Raw genomic sequence first — 23,404 nt, 5'->3', positions numbered from 1 at the left:
CGTCCACCTGGTTACGAAGCTCCCTGGGTGGCCTTGAGCCAGCCAGGACCTTTTACCCTAATCTGCCGCGCAAGGTTGTAGTGAAGACAAAATGAAGCGGATCTTACACACTCTCCTGGGCTGTTTGGAAGAAGGGCAGGATAAAAATATCAGGAAAGAAAATAGAAAAGTGTTTCAGTAGTTAGGTGATTAACAGATTTTTATATCATCATATATTTATCATATATATCAGCCTTGGTGCCCACAAGATGCTTTGGACAACAACTCACATAATTTGTAGTTCGAAACATCTCGAGGAAGGTGTTAGAAGACCCAGGGAAAGCCCACGTTTTGCTAAAGGTCCCAGGCTATGGTCTGAAGGCACGTGTGGCCAGGTCAGTGCCTGGAGGGGAGACCGCCTGGGAACCATATGTAAGCCGCCTTGGGTTTCTATCATGAAAAGAAAGGTGGGGTATAAATGTAATAAATAATAATACATAAAGTATAAAAAGAGAAGGGGATATCTCCAAAAACAGCCCAATGAGGATTGAGTACACTCAGCGGACACAAGATGCTGACTGATTTGGTGGTGCTGGTTGTGGTGGTGGTGTGTGTGTATGAGAGAGAGAGAGAGGAGTATCTGAAAGAAGCCCTAAACAGCAGCTCTCCACACTGCAAGATTTTGCTCACTGCCTCACTTGTAAAGTTTTATTCCGTTCAAAGCTCTTCACACAAAGATAGGTCAGTCCGGTATTTCGATATTACAGATGAGGGTGGGAAGTGCTGAGAGAAAGAGTGGCTTACTGGAACTATTTGGTGAGTTGATGGCAAAGGAACAATTTGAACTGGGGATTTGTTGACCCATAGCCCAAGCTCTCCCAATCCAGGATAACCTGAATTACTGCTAAAATTATACTGCAAGGGCATTGGAGACAGGAAACTGCGTGTTTTTTTGCTTATAAAACTCTGTTAAGTGCCATGTTCAGTGAATGTGAGAGCCAGTGTGGCATAGTGGTTATAGTGTTGGACTACCACTTGGGAGACCAGGGTTTGAATGCCCACACAGCCATGGAGCTCACTGGATGACCTTGGGCCAGTCACTGCCTCTCAGCCGCAGAGGGAGGCAATGGTCAACCACTTCTGAATACTACTTACCATGAAAACCCTATTCATAGGGTCGCCATATGTCGGAATCGATGTGAAGGCAGTGCATTTACATTTACACTTTCAGTGAATGTACAGTTATGATTATGATCTACTACATATTTAGGAAAGTTTGTTCACTATGCATTTGGACACCTCTTAAGATTTCGTATCCAAATTTTGCATGGTGGTTCCTGAGATCAAGGAGCAGGTTTCCATCCATGTTTGGATACAATTGGACGCCATTCTGAATCAAGATGGCAGACTGAAACTTTCAAACTTTCTGCACTGATTCTTTTGGTTTCTTAGCATTTCAGAGCAACACCAGGTACGAGGCTGGTGAAAAACAAAATTATAACCCCAAATTTTAAAAGCCCAAACAACTAGGAAGCAATAGCATAACCTTGAGAGTTAGCAGAACTCGTAATCTTTTGATCATTTAATGCCAGGTGTGGCTAACCTTTTGCCCTTCATATGTTGCATGGCCTGTTATCTCCCATAATATTTGACTATCAGTTGGGGCTGATGGGAATTGGAGCCCAACAACATCTGGAGGGCTACAGGTTAGCCTCCTTTGCCTTCAAGCAGGGGTGGGGCACCTTTTTCAGCCAAGGGCCACATTCCTTTCTGGGCAACCCTCCAGGCACACAGGCCAGCAGTGGGCTGGGCCAGAAGCAAAAGTAAGTGGAGCAACAAATGGGAATTTTACCTTTCTACAGCAGGTTCATTTCTAAACACACTCACGCACACCTCTCTTTCCTCCATCCAGAGAAGTAAGAGGTGTTATCAAAGTTCAGGGACACATTCCGGCCCCATAGCTGGTGTGAAGCCAGGCCAATAAGGCGAGAGTTCGGAAGGCCAGATAGAGAGGTCTGGAGGGCTGCATTTGGTCCCCAGGTCTGGGGTTCCCCACCCCTGCTGTAAAGGAACATCAAAATCCCATAAGCTAGCCATTAGGCTACACCTGACCCATCTCTTTCTAGTTTATCCTCCCATAATGGGCATGAGGTCAGTGATAGAGGCTCTTTTGCCAAAGGCTCTACCTGTATGGCGTGAGGATGTTGAGTGGTGGAGGTTTATCACAGCGCTGGTACATCTCCATCACCGGGTTAGGGATGGAATTGCGAGACACCACCTGCTGGTTCTGAATGGTAGAGCTCTTGAATGCTTTCCGCATGTTGATATCCTGCAGTGAGACTGGAAACCCAAGACAGAAACGTGAAAAGGATGAAACCAAACTTGTAAACCTAACACACAGCACAGATTTTGTTTCCTACAGGGCATGCTGGGCCATCTAAGATGCGGTCGTTATTTCATTTCATTACTGACTGGATATTTAGGTTAAAATTGTAATGATGTTCTCTGATTTGAGAGTTCCCGAGTCCTAAAAATGGGTAAGAAATATTGCTTAAATGGGTGTTTTCTACAAAGACCACGTTCGTTTGCACCCAGGGTGGGGAACTTGTGGCCAGATGTTGCTGATGGGAGTTGGAGTCCAACAACATCTGGAAACCCTTCTTTAAATGCTGTTTGGAGCCATATGGCAGCAGCAAATGCATGAAGTGTGTGCATGTGCGTGTGAGAGACAGCGCACACCAAGGAAGAGGAAGCATGGGCATCATGACCTTCTGCACACTTATAGCAGCGAAAATCCACTGCCCATGTATTTTGCTGCCGTGAAACAGCAGCCCTGAACCTTGAGCTGGGCCGTATGAAGAGCTGGTTAATCCGCCTATCTGTCACATCTATCAATCAGAGAAGTTTCCCATTTCCAATGTCATGACACACACACACACCCCACTTTCCCATCAAAGTTAACCTTTAGCAGACAGCTGATGAAGAAATTGCTTGCACTCCCCACTACTCCTGAGCAGGGTGACTGTCCGTTCCTCCAGAGCAGGCACGAGAGAAAAAGGGAGAGGATTTCCTGGAGAAGGTTCCCCTTATGCGCTTTGGAAGAGGTTAAATGTGTGTGACAAATATGGATCTAAAACGGGGTGGGGAAGCTGTGGCCCTCCAGATGTTGTCGGACTACAATTCCCATCAGCCCCCCAGCCAGCATGGCCAGAGGTCGGAGGGGATGGGAGTTGGAATCCAGCAACATCTAGAGGGCCACAGGTTAGCCAACCCTGGAACTAGATCTCGGTCTGAGCTGTACCACTCCAGACTACAAGGGTGAGCTCCAACAGTGGAATACTCCTCCGTGCAAACACTCCTACACCCAGAAATCTAGAATATGCGAGAGAAGGCTAGGGTAAATTGGACATCCAATGAAGCTGAATGCTGCAAGATTCAGGACCAGGAGTGTAGTCATCTGTGGTTGCAGAGGGGTCGTTGACCCCTTTTTTGGAAGCAGGGTCCCAGCCAGCTCCCTATGTACAAGCCAATCAGCACAAAAGGGGAGTGTGTCAGCCACTAAAGAGTCCTTGTTCTTTTTGTGCTGATTGGAGCCAATCAGCATGAAAGGAGGCGAGTCAGCCACTGAGAAGGCTCTTCTCAGTAGCTAACACACAGCTTCCCCTTTCATGCTGATTGGCTCCTGGGGACGTCCGCTGTAGTGGAATGTGAACTCACAGACAACACAAACAGGAAAGGCAATGAAGAAACATGGAAATGGGGCATGGTTGTGAGGGAGTGTGGCTGTGAGGGGGCATGGTGTGACTATCATGAAGAGACCCTGCACTTGTGAATTTGCCACTACACTATTGTTCAGGATAGATAAAAGAAAGTTCTTCACACAGCACACAGTGAAGCTATGGAACTTGCTTCCAGAGAAGGCAGTGATGGCCACGGACATCTTTAAAAGAATATTAGACAAATTCATGGAGGACAATTCATGGTATCAAAGGCTACTAGCCACAACAGCTATGCTCTGCCTCCACAGTCCAAGGCAGTATGCTTCTGAAGACCAGTTTCTGGAAACCTGGAGGGGGAGTGCACTTGTGCTCTGGTTCCGCTTGTGAGCTTCCCACAGGCATCTGGTTGGCCGCTGTGAGAACGGGATGCTGGTCTAGACGGACCACTGGCCTGATCCAGAAGGGTCTTCTTGTGCTCGTATAACCCTGCTCTCACCCACCACTCCACGGTAGTTTTCTAGGTGTAGGGAGTTTTATGTACCTAGGAGCATTCGGTGATGCTAGTCCCCACCTGTAGTCTGGAGTGGTACAGCCACAGTGGTACAGTGAAAACTACACCAAAAATCAGGCTTGTTTTGAGGGAAAAAACTTTCCAGTTGTTGAAGGCAAAACAGGGATCCTCTCCTGGCTGCCTTCACGGCTTATTCTTCATTCTCCAGTGGCTTAGCAGAGAAAAAAGAAATCCAAACTAATCCTGCAAAGGCAGGAATGCCACATCCCCTTCTGTTTGACTACACAAAGGGCGGGGGACCCCACCATGCCCAACAGAATTGGCTACCAGGACTTAGAAGGATGGGGGGCACCACACGCAGGCAGTTAATTGTTCTTGCCTCAGTCATCCATGCCCTGCTAGCCTCTAGGTTTGACTACTGTAATGTGTTATACATGGGATTGACTTGGAAGACTGTTTGGAAACTGCAGTTAGTACAAACTACTGCTGCAAGATTGCTAACTGGGACTGGGCCCTGGGAAAATATCTCAATGATTCTGAAACATCTGCACTGGATCTTAGTCCATTTCTGGGCTACGTATTCAGTATTAACCCTTACCTTTAACAGCATTCAGGGCTTGAGACCAGGATGCCTGTGGGATCACCTTTCCCTTGGGGACACTTTAATTTACAAAAACTATATACAGCAGATGTCACCTTAGAAGAGATACTCCCCCTATCCATACAGATGGGAGGGAATGCCTTCCTCAGAGACACGGCCTTTCAAAACAAAAGAAAACATGCCATTTTCTTTGGACGCCTTTGTTCTGATGTGAATTTATGCAGATTTATTGAACAAGTAAAAGTCATACAAATAATAGTCTTAAGATTTCTTTAACTGGGTAGCTGCCCTAGAGAGAAAATACATAGATATCTTTCTCAGTGAAGTTTGTAAAACACTGACAGTGATGGATGCTGTATTTACTATGAATGCATGAGGGGACTATCTTCTCATTGATAACTGTAAATTGCTCTGGGAGCCTTTTTCGGTTGGAGAGCAAGATAAAAAGGCCAGTGATGATGATGATGATGATAAATAATGTCAGAAACACTTCATTATCACGCCCTTTTCAGAATATCTGGTGACAGAAGTAAGCAGGGAGGTAATGAAGTTCCTTCTAAGCTGCAAACCTATGGACACTTACTTGGGAATAAGTCTCACTGAAATCTCTGGGTTGCTTTCCTGAGGAAGGTTGGGTAATATTGGATGGTTGAGGATATTAGGCCTCAGCTAATAAGCAATTCTCTTTGGAGACCCAAAATCCACTTTCACAACGGGCACTGTTGGAACTGGAGGTCTTTTGTCATGCAAATACTGGAGGCTTGACATTTTCCAAGCTTCAGTTTCTGACTTTCTAAACCCAAAATGCTGCATTGCAACAGGATTCATATTGTGCTTGTGTGAAAGAGTGTCCGCTGTAACATACAAGGAAAAAGGGAATGCTGGAATTCATAAATCAAGGACGGACAACCTGAGATCCAAGGGCCTACGTTCATGCATGTGACGAGCTGGGAAATGGAAAGTGGGGTGGCAAAGAGAGAGAGAGAGAGGGAAGGAGGGGCCCACCCACCTTGGACTCTAACTCCACCCATGCTGGCACACAACCCCTGGCAGATTACCCTCCCCCTCCAAAGGACTCCCCAATCACCATCATAGTAAAGTATGGTTCTAAAAAACTTGCATCCCAGGAAATAAGTGTCTGTTTTGTAGAATTTCCTTTTCACCTGTTACACTGCAGGATTTCGCTTTACTGGGTCACAAAAAGAAGCTTGAAAATGGCAAGCCTTCAGCAGTACTGGACAAAGCACCAAGTCATCCAGATGCAACTCTGTCCTCTTGGACTAGACACTCTCACAGATAAAAAAAGGGGCCACAAGAAAGTCCGTCCTCCCCAAGCTGCTGCTAATTACCTTCTTCCACAGTGGAGTCCAACTGGGTGACCTTGATCACCAGAAGATCCACTCGCTCCTGCAGGGAGTTCATCCGCATGTAGAAACTATTGGCTTCATTGAACAGTTCTCCAAAAATGTCTTCAGCATGTCTGCCTGAAAGACCATGAAACGAAAGAAATTACCAGTTTTGGGTGAAACAGACAGAGGTATCTTTTAAGAAGAAGAAATCAGATGAAAGGCGAGCACATTTGTGTAGGAACCAGAGGGCAGAATCAATCATAACCAAGCATGTGTAGATGTTTTGCTTATTTCTGCCACATGGGCTGTTGCTCTTCTGCAAAAGCCTGGAAGGCTTTAACTTGAATCCAGCAAGCCCTAGGCTAGCATGAATCATTTATGTAACAGCATAAGGGACATCCAGCTGGATCAGACCAAACGCTTATGTAGTCCAACAACCAGATGTCCTTGAGAAGCCCAGCACTGCATCCCAGAAAACAGCATTCAGAGGTGGTAGCACAGCCCCTGCTAGCTTGGTGCCCACCAGCTGTTTTAGACTGCAATTCCCATCGGCCCCAGCAAGCTGATGAGAGCTGAAGTCCAAAACATCTGGAGGGCACCAGGTTGGCAAAGGCCATCACAACTGAAAGCCATTCATAGATTTCTTCTCCTCCATACATTTGTCTAATGCCCCTTTTAAAGCCATCCCTTGTAAATGCCTCCATCCCCACATCAGCATTATGTGGCTAGCACAGGGATGGTCAATCTTTTCAGGCCGTTGGGCACATCTGGATTTTTCAGTGAATAGTGCAGGCACCAGGTAAAAGTTAGATCCAGTAAAATTAATTTAATTTAAAAACAAAGTACATAGAGATTAAAAAAAAAACTGGAGGTGGGAAACAGTCACTCTTCCAACTTCCTCCTTCAGCTCTAAGTATTTTTCCAAGTGGGAGGAGGTAACTACCATCTCCACCTTATGGCCAAGGGGGCAGTGAGGCTTCATGGGCACCAGAGGAAGACCTCAAGGGCGTAATTATAGCAGCAGTAGTAATAGTCATACTCTGTGTGGGGCTTTTTAAATTGTTTTTAGTTGTTTTGTACATCTTCATATATATACACGGAAGGCTATTAATTAATTACAACAACAGTTGTGCCCACAGGCGTCACGTTGGCAAGCCCTGCTTTTCCACGTCCATTTCTGCCTCTTAACATTCTCCTTGAGAGAACCATGTGAATTGGCAGCCAGCAAACCAAGCAACAAAACAGAGGAACTGGAAATAGGACTGGAAAATCATCTGTGCAAACGAGGGCTGCAAATTCAATGGAAACACCCTCTGAGCAAATCGCTCCATCACAAACCGCCACAAGCAGCCTCACTCTTGGTTTGCTTCAGTTTGGTTTAGTCTTCCCTCAGATCCTTTTGAGAGGGGTTTTCAGAGAGAGTTGCCTCTGCGAGATGATAATGCTGGCCTTGTTAAACAAGAGAGCAACACAGTGGCAGGCTTTGTCGGTCACATGTGCTCACCCAAGGAAGCGACGCAAAATAACACATAGTCTTGAGAAAAGGACTCAATGAAGCTGCAAAACAGGAGGTCATTATCACCCTTTGTGTATCTGTGGCCAGCAAGCAGTCCAGGGACTTGTTGTGCAGGCCTGTTACGGGCAGCTCTCTCAAGGCATAGAATCATAGAATAGTAGAGCTGGAAGGGGCCTATAAGGCCATCAAGTCCAACCCCCTGTGCAATGCAGGAATCCAAATCAAAGCATTCCCGACAGATGGCTGTCCAGCTGCCTCTTGGATGCCTCCAGTGTCGGAGAGCCCACTACCTCTCTAGGTCATTGGTTCCAGTGTCGTATGGCTCTAACAGTTAGGAAGTTTTTTCTGATGTCCAGTCGAAATCTGGCTTCCTGCAACTTGAGCCCATTATTCCGTGTCTTGCACTCTGGGACAATTGAGAAGAGATCCCGGCCCTCCTCTGTGTGCCAACCTTTCATGTACTTGAAGAGAGCTATGAAAGTCTCCTTCCTGCATCCCATCTCAATACAGCATGGATATTGGAGGGATAATATGTACACCACATGGGAGTATGTGGATGGGATTCACAGAATCAGAATAGTAAAGTTGAAAGGGGCCTGTAAGGCCATCAAGTCCAACCCCCTGCTCAATGCAGGAATCCAAATCAAAGCATTCCCGACAGATGGATGTCCAGCTGCCTCTTGAAGGCCTCCAGTGTCGGAGAGCCCTAGGTGACTGGTTCCATTGTATGGCTCTAACAGGAAGTTTTTCCTGATGTCCAGTCGAAATCTGGCTTCCTGCAACTTGAGCCCATTATTCCGTGTCCTGCACTCTGGGATGATCGAGAAGAGATCCCGGCCCACCTCTGTGTGGCAACCTTTCAAGTATTTGAAGAGTGCTATCATATCTTCCCTCAGTCTTCTCTTCTCAAGGCTAAACAAAATTAATGGTCTCCCGTGTGGTTTACAAGTCCTGCGGAGAGGCCATGAGTTTCTGTTCTGATTTGGACCAGGCCACCCACCCACCCACAAACACACAAGTGTCAAAAAAGTGACATTTGTCAGCACGCCTTGTGATAAGATTAAGAATGTAAGAAGAACCCTATTTCACTGTTACATTTGAATTAGGAGAGGCTGTGACTGTTTTGAACTGGTGCCAGGATGCAGTAGTGGGCTGGATGAGGGCCCAAAAACTAAGACTGAATCCTGGTACGACTCTGTGGGTGAGTGACTTCCAGGTCTAGGAGTTGGGAACTACTGTAATGTGCTTTATGCAGGCCTTCCCTTGAGCCTGTTCCAGAACTGTAGCTGGTGTAGAAGTCTCCAGGAAGCTTGCTGAGTAGAGCATCTGGATGCACACATAGTATACCTGTGCTGAGGGAACTGCACTGGCTGCCGATTACCTACCAGGCCATGTTCAAGATCTTGTTAGTAATATATAAAGCCCTGAACAACTCAGGACCAAGTTACCTGAAAGACCACCTGCCCGTACAGAGACATGGAAGATCATCTTGGGAAATCTGACTCATGGCACCACACCGTACCGTATTTCACAGGGCATTTGACCCAAAGGCCTGCATTTTCCACCACCGCCCCTGCACTCTGAAATGCCCTTCCCTCTCCCATACGGGATGGAAGCATCATCCAGGAGTTGTGTCAGGCATATCTTTTTGCTTTCTCTGAGCTGTAAGATGGGATCCTGTTATTTACTGAATGTCTCCTTTTTTATAATATTGTTTCATTGGGTGTTTTTTCCCCCCAGTGTTGTAGCTCTGGATTTATGATACTACTTTGTTGTTTTAATGATGTATTTCTGCGTACTGCTTAGAGATCTTTAAAATATTAAATGGCTTAGAAATGCAATTAATTAATTAATTAACTAACTAACTAATTAAGCAAACACCTGCTGCTGCTATTGCTGCTCCTCTCTCTCCTCCTTGCTACCAGCTGCCCAAAAGCCAATGAGCAAAGGCATAGTGGTCTCCCTCCTCCTCCTCTTCCTCCTCCTCACCACCATCGTCTGGCCCAGAACAAGAGGTGGGCAAACGAACAAGCAAGTTGCAGTGGTGAACAGGAGGAGGATGTTCAAGGGACTCTCATCAGTGGGGCCCCTTCTGTGGTGCAGACTCTCAGCGGATACCTCGACCGTGCTGACCCTTGATGCCATTCTGGCTTCTCCCACTGTTGTTCCTGGGCAATTTAGGCTGCGTTCAGACGTGGGGTTTATGGTGTTATATTTCCTGATCATAATGCTAGCGCCTCTGTCCCGATTTCTAACGTTCCTTTCACATTGCAGTACCTGTTGTGTTATGGAACTGTGGTTTTTTCTATCACTATATTGCCATGTCGCACTAGATTTCACTTACACCAGCAGATGTCATTGGACATATTACCCACGCCACTCTTGACATGTCTACACACTTTATATGCCGGAATACCACCCCAAATTTTGTTACTGCCTCCGAGGCTGAAGTTTCCATTTAGGCATCGTGCCTAGTAGCCACTGGCAGGCTACTCCTCCATGAATCTGTCCAACCCCCTTTTTTAACATTTCATGTTATTGATTTACAGCACCCTTTCTGGCTCAGGCAACTTCACTTGCCCGCAGCAAAGTCATCATCACACAGCCAGATTGACTGCACCCTGTTGTGTGCCGTCATCACCCCATTCACTGTAAGGGCAGGAAGATCTGTCAGTTTGGGTCCTCTCCGTTTCCCATTTTTCCAGTCTTAAATTCAGCTCTCTGCATTTCTGCAGCAATTTGCAAAGTCAAAAAGATCCTCATGAATTCTCCAGCATCTTAGTGTGAATTTCTCCAAATAAACATATTTTTGCAGGCAGTTTTGACTAATGTACACATTTTTGCCAGCTGTTTCTCATCATATAATGCCTTTTTGCATGGTATTTTCACTCATATATTCATTTTTATGCAGCCTTTCCCCTAACATATGCATTTTTGTAAACATTGTTTGGTTGGTGAACTGCATCCCAAAATTCAAATGTGCGAGTTTCAAAGGATGGCTGTGTTTCGATTCTCATATTGTTTTGGAAAGTGCGAATTTGATAGATTCGGTTTGAAATGTGAACTGAATCAAAATCCTCACCCATTCCTATTCACTGCATAGTATACAACTGGGCATTATTATTAAAAGATGGATAGCCCATCCTTCATCAGTACCAATACCAGGGTGGGAAACAAGATTTATATTATATTATATTATATTATATTATATTATATTATATTATATTATATTATATTATATTATATTATATTATATTATATTATATTATATTATATTATATCATATCATATCATATCATATCATATCATATTATATTATATTATATTATATTATATTACATTCATATCCTGCCCTTCCTCTCAGAAGGAGTACAGGGCGGCAAACAATAAGAAATTATAAGAAATCAAGTCCATAAAATGGCAAACAATATTCATAAAAACACCAACTAATTCTTGTGTGATTCTTGCTGGGCCTGTTAGTCTCCGGAACTGAATTTTATTTATGTTTTAAGTCATGTTATGGTGTGTTTCTACAGATAAAATTCTTATTTTAAAAAAAACTATAGAAGAAAAAACATTTTTAGAGGCAGCTAAAAAATTTTAAAAAATCTAAACACAGAGGAGGAGGGTCAGGTTTAAAAAACCTAAAATGCCAGAGGAAATAGGTACGTCATTTGGGACTGAAATGACAACGCTGCCAGTGTCTCCCGTACCTGTGAAGCAGGGTGAGGAACCTCTTTCAGCCCAAGGGCTGCACCCCTTCATGAGAGTGGTGGGTGGGGCCATGAGAGTGGTAGGTGGGGCCAGAGCCAAAATGGGTGGAGCAAAGGAGTGATTCTTACCTACATTCACAGCCAGAGGTTATTTTGCACATTCCCACACACTAGGGATGGGGGGAGAAATTTGATTCAGTTTACATTTAAAGCCAAATTTATCAAATTTCCACTTTCCGAAACAATACGAGAGCCAAAACACAGCCATCCTTCGAAATTCGCACTTATCCAAATGTTGTGATGCAGCCCTCCAGCCAAGCGACGCTTACAGAAATACATATATTAGGGAAAACTGTGCATAAAGTGAATATATTGGTGAAAGTAACATACAAAAATGCATTATATTAGAACGAATTGCTTGCAGAAATGTATACATTAGTCAAAACTGCATAAAAATGTATTTATTAAGAGAAGTTCACACTAAAGAAGAATTTGAGGATTTTTTTTAAAAAAAATGCAAATTGCTGCAGAAATGTGGAGAACCAAATTTAAGATTAGAAAAATGAGAAATTGAGAGCCCCAAAATTGACAGATCTTCCCATCCCTACCACACACACAACCAGACAAGCAAGTGGCACCATCACACTTCAAGAACACGCTAAAGCACTCAAGCAATAGATCTAGGGAGACATACAGCCTATGGAGCAGGCCTGGCCTGGGCAGAATCGCAAGCGCCACTTAGAGAGAAGTCTGGGGGGGCCACATTTGGCTCCCAGGCTTGAGGTTCCCCTCCATTACACTAAGGGGAGGCCATCTGCCAAACAGGGTGACAGCACAGAGATAGCCCTATCTCGCATCACCACCACCACATGAGCTTCCCCTGGCAGTGCGAGGCACAGAAGAACATAGGATGCTGGTTTATACCAAGTCAGACCACTGGTCCATCTAGCTCGGTACTATTGACACTGACTAGCAGCAGCTCTCCAGGGTGATGGCCATTAAATTGGCATAAACCCAATTTTGTTATCTCTTGTAAACAACTGGGAGTCAGAAATTTCTGCCAGTCTCCTGCAAATCATCCAGAGGATCTACCAGTACATCCAGATCTTCCTTCTGCACGTCCCTACAGGACAGACAACGATGACTCCCTCCTACCACTTTCAGTTCTCTGAAACTCTGTTGTCTGGCTGCAGCCTCAGGCACAATGGAAGGCACATGAAGCTCATCACCAACTTACTGAGACTTCCCAGCTGCTTAATGATGGCAGCTAAGGTGCTGTTGGTCACACATTCCAGCTCGCTGGTAACCCCATCGGGAAGGGCTCCTCGGCACAGGTGCCGAGGCTCGATGTTCCTCTTCACCAACGGCATCTTGGTAGGGAATCAGCAGGACTTCACCTTGGAGAAAGGAAGAGAGAATTACAGAGAACGATTCAGTTTTCTTTTGCAACCTTGCATCAATGGGCATTGCACTTCACATAGTTTCGGTACGCAAAAGGTAAAATGAGGTTCTCCCTTGCCGCCAAAGGAGGTGACATTCTGCGACTGCTGTTGAGGACAACAGAAGGAAAGGGAACCAAGACAAAGGGAGCAAGAGCACAGGAACATAGGAAGGTGCCTTACACTGAGCCAGACCTGTGGCTCATCTAGCTCTGCACTGTTCACACTGACTGCCAGCAGCTCTCCAGGGTTTCAGAAAGGGAGTCCTTCCCAATCCTACCTGGAGATTCCAAGGGCCAAAACTGGGACCTTCTGCACGGAAGGGAGATGCTCTGCTACCGAGCTACAACTCTTCCACTAAAAATAAAACAAGATTCCAGTCCTTATGGTTCTGAATTGAGGGCCGATTTAATAGGAACACAGGGACCTGTCTTATACCCAGCTCTGGCCTACCACTGAGTTATGGCTCTTCCCCAACGGTGACTGCCTTACACAGAGTCCGATTTTGCTTTGTCTAGCTCAGAATTGTCTACAATGCCCGGTGGTGGTTCTCCAGGGATTCAGCAAGAGAATCTCTTCCTGACTCATCTGGGCATGCCAGGGATTGAACCTGCGGCCTTCTGCGTGTAAAACAGATGCTCCACTCCTGAGCTACAGCCCTGCATGAAGACTGGGAGCAAATGGAGGCACACGTGCTTACGGCTGGCTAAAGAGAGGAACGAGGAAGATTTGCTGGAAAATTGAGGAGGGATCTGAAGGGGCAATGCAAAGTGTCCTGGGAGGAGAAGCCAGCACAGGGGAAAGGGGTGGCCACTGGGCTTTGGGGGAAGAAGCAGCAAGAACAAGGGATTTCCCCTCTAGACCCACCATCATCGCTCCCTCTCCCTTTATTTGAGGAAAGCCCCTACTTCCTCTCTCCAGTCACCATCTGTCTGTGAGCTGTTGTGCGAAAACAGCTAGAAGTGTGAGCTGGGAAGTATCTTCCCTCACCCACAGAGATCTTACCAGAGCCATCATCTCTATAGGTAGCCTTTGGGAGGACATTTATTCTAGCCAAAGTGCCATCCCCATCTGCTAACAGCAGCAACAACAATAACCTACCATACAGAGTTGTTGTAAGGACTAATATGACTGTAAAGTACTCTGCACTTTTAAAATATGCTACAGCAGGGGTGGAGCCAAGGGCCACATTACCCCAGTAGAAAGCTGCCAAGGGCCACACCCCAATAGGAGGCACAACCAGACCCACACACGTCTGCACACACACACATACAAATACACAGAGCTATTTCTTCTGGAAGCAGAGATAAACATTTGATTCTTCATGACTCCACTCAGGTTTCATCTTCCACTTTCCCCACAGGCTTTAAAAAAAAAATTGTAAAAATAAATACATTCTCCAACACCTCTATCTGTCTTGACTGTGCAGAATGCAAAAAGAACTCAGCAATTCCAGAAGAACACAAATATAATGTCAATGCACACAGGAACTGAAAGTTCTGCATTACCACTCAGAACTTCAAAATAAAACTGCATCTGGAAAATGGACAACTTTTTGCACATCTGCAAGGAACAGAAGTCTACCTCTCTGCTGAGACATTTCTCCCTCTCCTTTGATCTACTTGCAGCAGACCTTCTTGCGGAGAAAGGGGCTGCAATTGCACACACAACATCAAAGCCTTTATTCCCTTCATGGGTGATGGGTTAGAGGGGACCCAGAGGCCCAGATAAAATCTGGCTGCAGGTGACACCCAGCCCCAGTGGGAGGGTTCCTTAACGTGGTACTACAGGAATGGTTTCTAAAATCATTTCTACCTTCACAAAGTCCCTGTCACATTGACACATCTTCCATGCAATCCTTTCACACTGCAAAGGGTTCTGGGGCATGTTCTATGGCAGTCCTCTTCAACCTTGGGTCCCCAGATGTTGCTGGACTACAACTCCCATCATAGTGTAACAATAACCAAGAACCCAAGACTGAAGAATACTGTTCTATGACACACACATTCTAGACTCGAGAATGCTGTTGGAAGTGGGGCAAGAGAAACTCCTGTTTGGGTTCTTTTGTCTGCATTCCGGAAGGAAGATAGAGTGAGGGTCCTCCAGCTGGCTAGGCTTCCTCCCTTTACCTGTGCTCTTCTCCGCCTAACTTCCTTCCGTTGTAAACTGATATGCTCAGGGAAGCTGACCTGCCCCGCCTTCCTTTGTCGTCTTTTTCAACTGTCTGAGAGAGAGGAGACATCTCTGTCTTTACTCTCTCTCATGAGCCATGAGGGCAAGACCCAAGCCTAGGCACTGTGCCTCCAACTTAGCAAAATGAGAAAAAGCTACTTTATGTCTAGAAATGCACAGTAGATAGGAAAGGGATACCTCATTCTAACTAACTAAGTCAGTCTTAGGTCTCAGTGATCTAAATGCAGGGTAATACACACACAGCAACACACAGCTCAGACCGCTGAATTACTTCGCATATCCATAACAAATGCAACCCAGATCACATCCAACACTTCAACAGAATGGCATATATAAGATTCAACAACAACATTTTTATTGCAGTCAACCAACCATTAAAAAATATGCAACTGTATGAATACATAGGCACATAATCTAAAGAGCAAAGGTTAAGAGCTAACAGTCAATGACTGTCTCCTTCTAGGAGGAAGGGCGGGATATAAATTTAATAAATAAATAAATGTTACCATCACATGCACACAGCCTTTGAATCCTCATGACAACCCTGTGAGGTAGTTTAGGTTGAGACAACTACTGGTCCACGATAGTGATGGGGCAGAAATTCGGTTTGGTTCAGATTTTAATGTGGACCTACGTAATTCATGCATCCCAAAATAATACATGGATCAAAACACAGCTATCCTTCAAAATTCTTGTGATGCAGTTCTCTAACCAATATATGCATGCAAAAAAGTTTATGTTGGGGAAAAGTGCACAAAAAAGGAATAGATTAGTGAAAATAATATTACAATATTACAATGTCATTTGCACAATGTGTATATTAGGCAAAGGCTAAAGACAAAAATGTATATATTAGGAGAAATGCTCACTAAAATGCTAGTGGATTATCATGAAGACTTTTTAAAAAAAACTAGGGGCTCCACCCCTGCTCGCTTCACTCACCAACCTGCCCACCATCACCAAAGCCCCCCTCCCCCCTCACAGTTTACCGTAGCTCTCTCCCTGTTCCCCCCAGGCATCACCAGAGTTCCTCTCCCTTTCTCCCACCATCACCCCAGGGGTAGCCGGAGCACCCTTCTCCTCATCCCCCCTGCCAACCTATACCCCAGGGGGAGCCAGAACTCCCCTCCCCTTTCTCCCCCCACTACCAACACCCCAGGGAGCACCAGAACTCCCCTCCCCTAGCCCGTCTCCCACCCACCTGGTGAGCCCAAGCGCCAGGCCTTGTCACGCAGGCCCGCTGAGCTCCCCCAGCGGGGCACCATAGTAACCCCTGCCCCCTCCATGGGTTGCCATCGTTCCCCCTGCAGCCTGCAGGTCACCATATATCCTCCTGCCTCCCCATGGGTCACTGTTGCTCCCTATGGGTTGCTATCCCTCTCCCTGCCCCACAGGTCATCATACCTTCCCCAGTCCCAGGTAGCTCCCTAAACTGCCCCACCTCCAGCACTTACCTTCTTGCTGCTGCTGCTGCTGCCACTCACCTGCCCCTCTCACTGCAGTGGCTTGCCTAGCCTCGCCTGCCTCGCCTGTGAATGTCATGCTACCTGTGAAAGCTTTTGCACAGGAGCATGCCTACACAGAAGCGTTCATGGGTAGAATGACACTTACAAAAATATGTTTAAAGGTAGGGAAAAAACGCAAACTGATGTGAAAATGTGGACTGAACTTAAAAGTTAGACAAAAGAGAAACTGAAACGGTCCAATTTGTCCATCCCTAGCCCAAGATCACTCACCAAGCTTCACAGCTGACAAGGGGGGATTTGAACCTGGTTCACTCCAGTCTGAGCACATACTATATCCTTTGGATTACACTATTATCCCAGTTTGCATCTAACAGAGCTCCCAGAACCACCCAAGGGGATGGAGCAACTCCCTTAGGAAGAAGCGCTATAACATTTGGGGCTTTTTAGTTTAGAGAAAAGGTGAGTTAGAGGTGACATGATAGAAATGTACTGTATAAAATTAAGCATGGCATGGAAAAAGTGGATAGAGAAAGAATTTCTCCCTCTCTCATAATACTAGAACTTGTGGACATCCAATAAACCTGAACGTTGGACAGACAAAAGAAAGTACTTTTTCACACAGCACATTGTTAAACTATGGAACTCGCTCCCACAGGAGGCAGTGATGGCCACCAATCTGGATGGCTTCAAAGAGAAAAAGACACATTCATGGCCGGTACCCATGACAGCAAAGTCGCAGGCAGCATGCTTCTGAATACCAGTTGCTGGAAACCACCGGTGGGAAGAGTGAACTTGCGCTCAGTTCCTGCTTGAGAGCTTCGTACAGGCATCTAATTGGTCACTGTGAGAACAAGATGCTGGACTAGATGGGCTGCTGGCCTGATCCAGCAGGACTCTTCTTATGTTCTTAATCATCAGGCATGCACATCCAGAAAACCAGCATTTCTCACAGGTGGTGTTTCAGGCTATTCAAGCAATTCATAGGTAATGCAGCGTTTCCCAAACGGACCAGACTGACAGCTTTGGCAATGGAACATCTATATCCAAAACACATATTTGGTACAGATGGTACGAGCCAAAGTTCACCGAATCGTCTTCCAGGCTTCCAAAGCATCTCAGCTCTAAGGAAGCACCTTTGTAAAGCAAAGGGATTCTTCAGCTACCATGCATTATTCATTCCTCCTCAGCCTCCTGCAGAGATCACTAAGGAGGAAAGCAATTAGCAACAACTTGCAGTGATTTTTCATACAAATACCTGGAGACTAAGCACCACATCATCACCACTTGCTTCCTACGCACCATTTCTTTAAAAAAAACTAACCTAGCTTTGCAACACCAATTCATAACATGTCCTCCTACACTATGCCATGTTGGATTCTACCCTGACACTCTGAAATGCATGGCTTTTTCATTGGATGGATGCTGATGTTCACCCCTGTTTTAAGAGTGAAGGACTATCCCCTTCATGCCATGGATCCACAATCAAGGTCAAAGAATAGACTGTCCTGCTTTTTCAAAACTTCTTTATAGGCAAAGTGAGTATTCTAATCCAAGTTCAACAACTGCAAGTATTGCAATTGTGCTGGATATGAAACTTGGCTAATAAATGTGCAGTACGAAGGCATGGCCCTGATCTGGTGGTGATGAGCAACTAGTTGTATGTAACAGGATGTCTGGAGGACCACCTTTTCCCACATGAATTTGCCCACCAATCATTGGAGGTCTTGCTCCCTGTACTTCCACCAACACAGGAACAGTTGGCTGGGACTGGACCTTCTCTGTTGCAGCACCTGACCTTAGAAGTGCCTCCTCCTCCTCTTCCTCACACATGACTTTCAGGTGGGTAGTTAAAACATTTGCATTCCATCAGGCCTTTGACCCATTTTTAATGCTTGCCTGCTAGCTAGTGAGGGGGTGGATTAGCTTTTTTTTAATGCTGTTTTTTAAATGCTTTGTTTTTAATGTGTTGGCTGTAGTTGGTGGGAACTGTACTTCAAAACATCTGGAGGGCACCAGGTTGGCAAAAGCTGTTTCATATTGCATGCTATTTAATATTGCAAGGGCTCTTTTGAGGATAGCTGCAACTCATTTTATATATATTTATTACTACATGTATATTCCGCCTCCCCTCCATGAAGTTGAAGGCTGCATACATAGCTCCTTCTCAGTCCATTTTATCCTCACAGCAAACCTATGAGGTAGGTTAGGCTGAGAGACAGGGATTGGCCCACAAACATCAGTGAGCTTTGTGCTGCCTGGGAATTAGAACTTGGGTCTTCCAGTTGTAACTAATTTGGTGCTCCAACCACTATACCACACTGGCTCTCTTTTGTTTTGAAATATATAACAAACATCTGGGTGGCCCTGGGTGATGGTGCTCTCTACCCACTACATGCAAGGAAAACTGCCTATGCAGAGAGATCACCATTGCAACATCAGAGTGAGGAACTAAAATGGAATATTGGCAGGACTATTTTTTTCTATGCAAAAATCACATCATATAAAGTGCAAAATGTGCAAAGATCCATTTGAAAGTGCATGAACAATGACTGCAGACAACTCAGAAGGCTGAATACATTTTCCAATGGAGGGGGACTCTGATGCCCTTTATAGCTCCTTGCCCCTTCATTGACAACACCCCCCCCACAAAACCCACCCCAGAATAAGTTTCACAAAATAGTGCTGAATAAAGTATGCAAACTTGAGAGAAATTATTCATTCCAGCGTTGGAATCCAGCTTTTCTTGCTAAGAATTTAGAATGCCTGGATACAGAATGCTATTTATTTTTAGCATGCACCACCCTGAATGTTGGACAGGCCTAACAACAAGAAAAGGAAAAGCACCCACTGCATGCTGCTTCCATTTGAGTGGGGAAAATGTTCTTAGCTGGATTTTGCCTTGATGTGCCCATTCTGCCTTTCCGGAGGTACAAAGGACTTAACAGACACTTTTGTGAATCACAAATGCTTCAAAAATAACTTTTTGTACATTTGTGTGTATTCCTTCATCTGGAATGCATGCTGAATCCCAAAACCTTCCCCTCTTTTTGCTCATCATGAAGTGGGCTATTGTCCATCAGTAACAAGGGCGCAGCTGGTTAGACTGATGAGTGGCATATAAATTGTGCTCACATGGACTGTCAGTTCTGCAATAGCCTGTGGCAATGAACACGCTCTATTAGCTGCTATCATCATTACATACACTGGCAAAGAAACTGAGGAACCACTAAACAATCAAGCGACATTTAATTTCCTGATGGGTTCAATAAGACACCAGGGACCCTTGTGTCAAGCTTTAATGAACTCATTTCCCAAGCCTTCCCCCCCACACAGAGAGAGAGAGAGAGAGAGAGAGGGAGGGAGGGAGAGGGGGAGAGGGAGAGACCCCTTCTGGAAATCTATCTATTTCCAGACCATGTCACCTTTCTATTTATTTATTTTTTACCCATAATTCCATTCTGTTCCTCCATTAATTTATGGTGTCTTTTTTAAAAATAAAAAACCCTCAAAATACCTATTGAAGTGTGTATGCTCTCTCTCAAAAACAATTTTTTTTCCGAAATGGCAAAGAACACAGGAAGCTGCCTTAGCTTCTGAGTCAAACCTGGGTTCATCTAGTTCAATATTGTTCACGATGGCCCTCCAGGGTTTACTAGTCCTAACCTGGAGTTGCCGGGGATTGAACCTGGGACCTTCTGCATGTAAAGCAGATGCTTAACCAATGAGCTATGGTCCAACACATGTGACAGGGACTTCTGAAGCTGCCGTTTTCTGAGTTGCACCTTTGGTCTACCAGCGGTGGCTCTCCAGAGGTTTAGACAGGATGGTGGAAACTGGTGGCTCCAATGTCAGTGGGGCAGTTAATCCACTCCAGGTTTTAGTCCGAGCTTTCAGGAAGCTGCCCAAAGCATCTTGGACAGCTCCTTGAAAGTTGGGACTAAAACTCGGAATGGAGGACTAAAACTCAGAGCGGATTCAGTGCCTGACTGGCATTGAAGCCACTAGTCTACACTGAGACAGGAGCCTTTCCCAGTTCTACCTGGAGATGCTCAGGGTTGAGTGATCAGGGGCTAAACCAGGCTGTTCTGATCCTTTCTAATTGGTGGGCAAAGCTTTCCAATTACTGGAAAACAAATTGTCCTACATCTCTTATCAAGACTATTCCCATGACCCCATCATTCTTCCAACGCTTTATTTTGAATTTCAGATGGGATGCCAGACAGCATGGGGACAGGAAGGGTGAGGGAGAGGCAAGAAAGTATTTAATGAACCTACTTGAATGAGTGGAACAATTAAGAGAGCTGAAACAGGAGAACTACTCACTCCACCTGCCAATTAAGTGGCAGACAAGTGCCAGCCGTTAGTGTTTATTCCCTTATGAAATGGGCTTGCAAACGCCAGTATGAAAAGGAATGAATGAGAGGGAAGAATTGGGTTTACCCAAGCGATGGACAAGATGAAAAGGCAACACTGGTTTTCATCCAATACCCACTGGACCTGGGAGAAACAGCCCAAGAGCTTTGGGACAACTGGGGGGAGGCAATGGCATTGCTGAAGTGTCTCTCAATGGGCCACTACTCATTCACTAAACATTTGGAGAAAGAAACAGCCAAAGCACCTAATACTGAGTGACCATCACACCTGAATACAGAGCTAACCAAGTGCCACTGATTCACATGCTCATAAATGCATGTCTTTGCCACAAACAGATGTGCAAATGTACAGCTGCCCACTGTAACTCAGTGCAATTTAGATTTGGAAAAAAATGACATAGATAACCTATAATGGATAGTTACCTTCCCTTAGGCTTTCCTGAACTTCAGAAGAACTCCTAACCTCCACGCAGGGAGTCCTCTTTCAACTTTGGGCTGGCAGAAAAGCAGTGAAGGGACTAGGGAGGGGAGGAGAAATTTGGCTCAGTTTGCATTTAAAGCTGAATCTTTCAAATTTGCACTTTCAGTAAGAGAACCGAAACACAGCCACCTTTCGAAATTCACACTTAATCTGAATTTTGAGTTGCAGTTCTCCAACTGAACTACGTTTATAACATTGCACATATTAGGGGAAAATGTGTGTTATAATTAATAAATTAATATATGTGAAAATATCATACAAAAATTCTGTTAGGGGAAATAGCTTGCAAAAATATGTACATTAGCAAACTACATGCAAGAATGTGTTTATTAGGAGAAATTCACAATAAAATGCTGAAGAATTTTCATTTTTCAAACTTTTTTTTTTGTAGAATGTTTCAAAAATGTGGGGAACTGAATGTAAGTAAGACTGGAAAAATGAAACACTGAGAGAACCAAAATTGACAGAATCGAAATCCATCCCTAGAAGGAGCAAAGGGCCAGTTTAATGACAGGATGATAGGAACAAAAAACTGTAGCTAGGAGAACCCATGGTTATTAAGGCAGCATCATTTAATCATGTGGTTCTCTTACTTGAGTAAAATTGTTTATCTACAAAAGATGTCCCAATGAATCAGGCACCAGATTTTATTCTCTTTTAATATATATATTATTTTCAATAGTACTAAAAAAAACCAGTGATGGCAAATGGCCTTATTAAGGAGGGTTCCCTCTTTTCTCTTGTAGAGGATGGAATGCGCATGCATTGTCTAAAACAGCCTCCCCCAACCTGGCGCCCTCCAGATGTTTTAGGCCACAACTCCCAGCTGCCCCAGCCAGCACAGGACTAGTGACACCTGTGATTGTTATGCATCCAGCTTTTAAAAATCACAGCTTTGGGAGTTAAAACTGTGAAAGTCCAAAGCTTTTTTTTAAAAATGAGCAAAATGCAAAAGCAAACTCAGCATGCAGCTTTGTCACAGTACAAGCCAAAATGGTATTACAGAACAAGTAAATGTTCTGCAGGGACTGAACGTTCTCGTTGTTAAGTCATGTAATTAAGGCAACCAGGGCAATGAAGCATCTTTCCAGAAGCGATTAAGTAATTAAGTCCTACAATTAATTAAATAAATATATGCACTCAGCAATGGGCTTGTGTACCATCTGCACAAAGGCATTTTGCCATTAAAGCGATGCAAAGGAGATTGGCTCCAGTGGCCTGGAGAGATGAACCTTCCTCTTCCCATAAAGAGGCCGAAGGGCAGGATACAAATTTAATAAATAAATAAAGACAGCTCAAACTTTTTGACCTTGGGCCTGCCCTCTACACTGATGCTACCTTCTGCTCCCCTCTTCCCCAATCCATCACCAGAAGAACATAGCCCCTGCCTAGGTTCCTGTAAGATAAGAGCCTACCCTCCAATATGACACTCTTCCAGGCATCACAGTGACAAGTGTTTTGTTACTAGAAAGGCAGCCTTGCTTGCCAGAGGAAGAGCTTCAGAAAAAACCAACTAGATGACCAAAGGTCTATTAAGTTCAGCATCCTGCTTCCCACACTGACCAGTTAGATGCTGCACAGGAGCTGGTGCCTTATACTGAGTCAGACTATCAGTTTATCAAGTTCAGTAGTGTCTAAACCAGCCTTTCCCAACCTGGCGCTCTCCAGTTGTTTTGGACTGCAACTCCCATCAGCCCCAGCCAGCATGACATAGGATGTTGGCTGGGGCTGATGAGAGTCGTAGTCCAAAACATCTTGAGGACCCTGGCTTGGGTAACGTTGGCAGGGGAGGACCTGTTGGTGGTGCCACCTCTGGCTGCTGCCCAGTTGGCACTGAGCCATGACAGGGTCTTCTTGGTGGTGGCTCCCCATTTGAGGAATGTCCTGTCTGGTGAGATGCATTTGTCTCCCTCACAACTGACTCTCCGGAGAAATTTAAAGATAATCCTGTTTACCCAGGCATTTGATGACAGACAGATAGATGCTGGCTGTGGCAACCGTGACAATAGTAACAGTGATGAAATGTGATAGTTTAAAAAATACTTTATATGATTTTATTTAATT

General features: G+C 44.9%; 1 protein-coding gene across 2 annotated transcripts in view; it reads right to left on the bottom strand.

The window, feature by feature from the left end:
- The window catches only part of LOC133371233 (actin-binding protein WASF3-like), a 63,043-nt gene that overhangs the window by 17,278 nt on the left and 22,361 nt on the right, over positions 1–23,404 (bottom strand). For both annotated transcript variants that reach the window (XM_061598430.1, XM_061598431.1), the window contains exons 2-4: positions 12,626–12,785; positions 6,160–6,294; positions 2,166–2,319 (exon numbers count right to left, since the gene is read on the bottom strand). In XM_061598430.1, the coding sequence (XP_061454414.1) occupies positions 2,166–2,319; positions 6,160–6,294; positions 12,626–12,758 (422 nt within the window). In that variant the 5' untranslated portion in view covers positions 12,759–12,785. The remainder of the gene's footprint in view (positions 1–2,165; positions 2,320–6,159; positions 6,295–12,625; positions 12,786–23,404) is intronic.

Source organism: Rhineura floridana, chromosome 16 (genome assembly GCF_030035675.1).
Source record: "Rhineura floridana isolate rRhiFlo1 chromosome 16, rRhiFlo1.hap2, whole genome shotgun sequence".
NCBI classification, from domain to species: Eukaryota; Metazoa; Chordata; class Lepidosauria; order Squamata; family Rhineuridae; genus Rhineura; species Rhineura floridana.
This window is presented reverse-complemented; position numbering and strand designations above follow the sequence as displayed.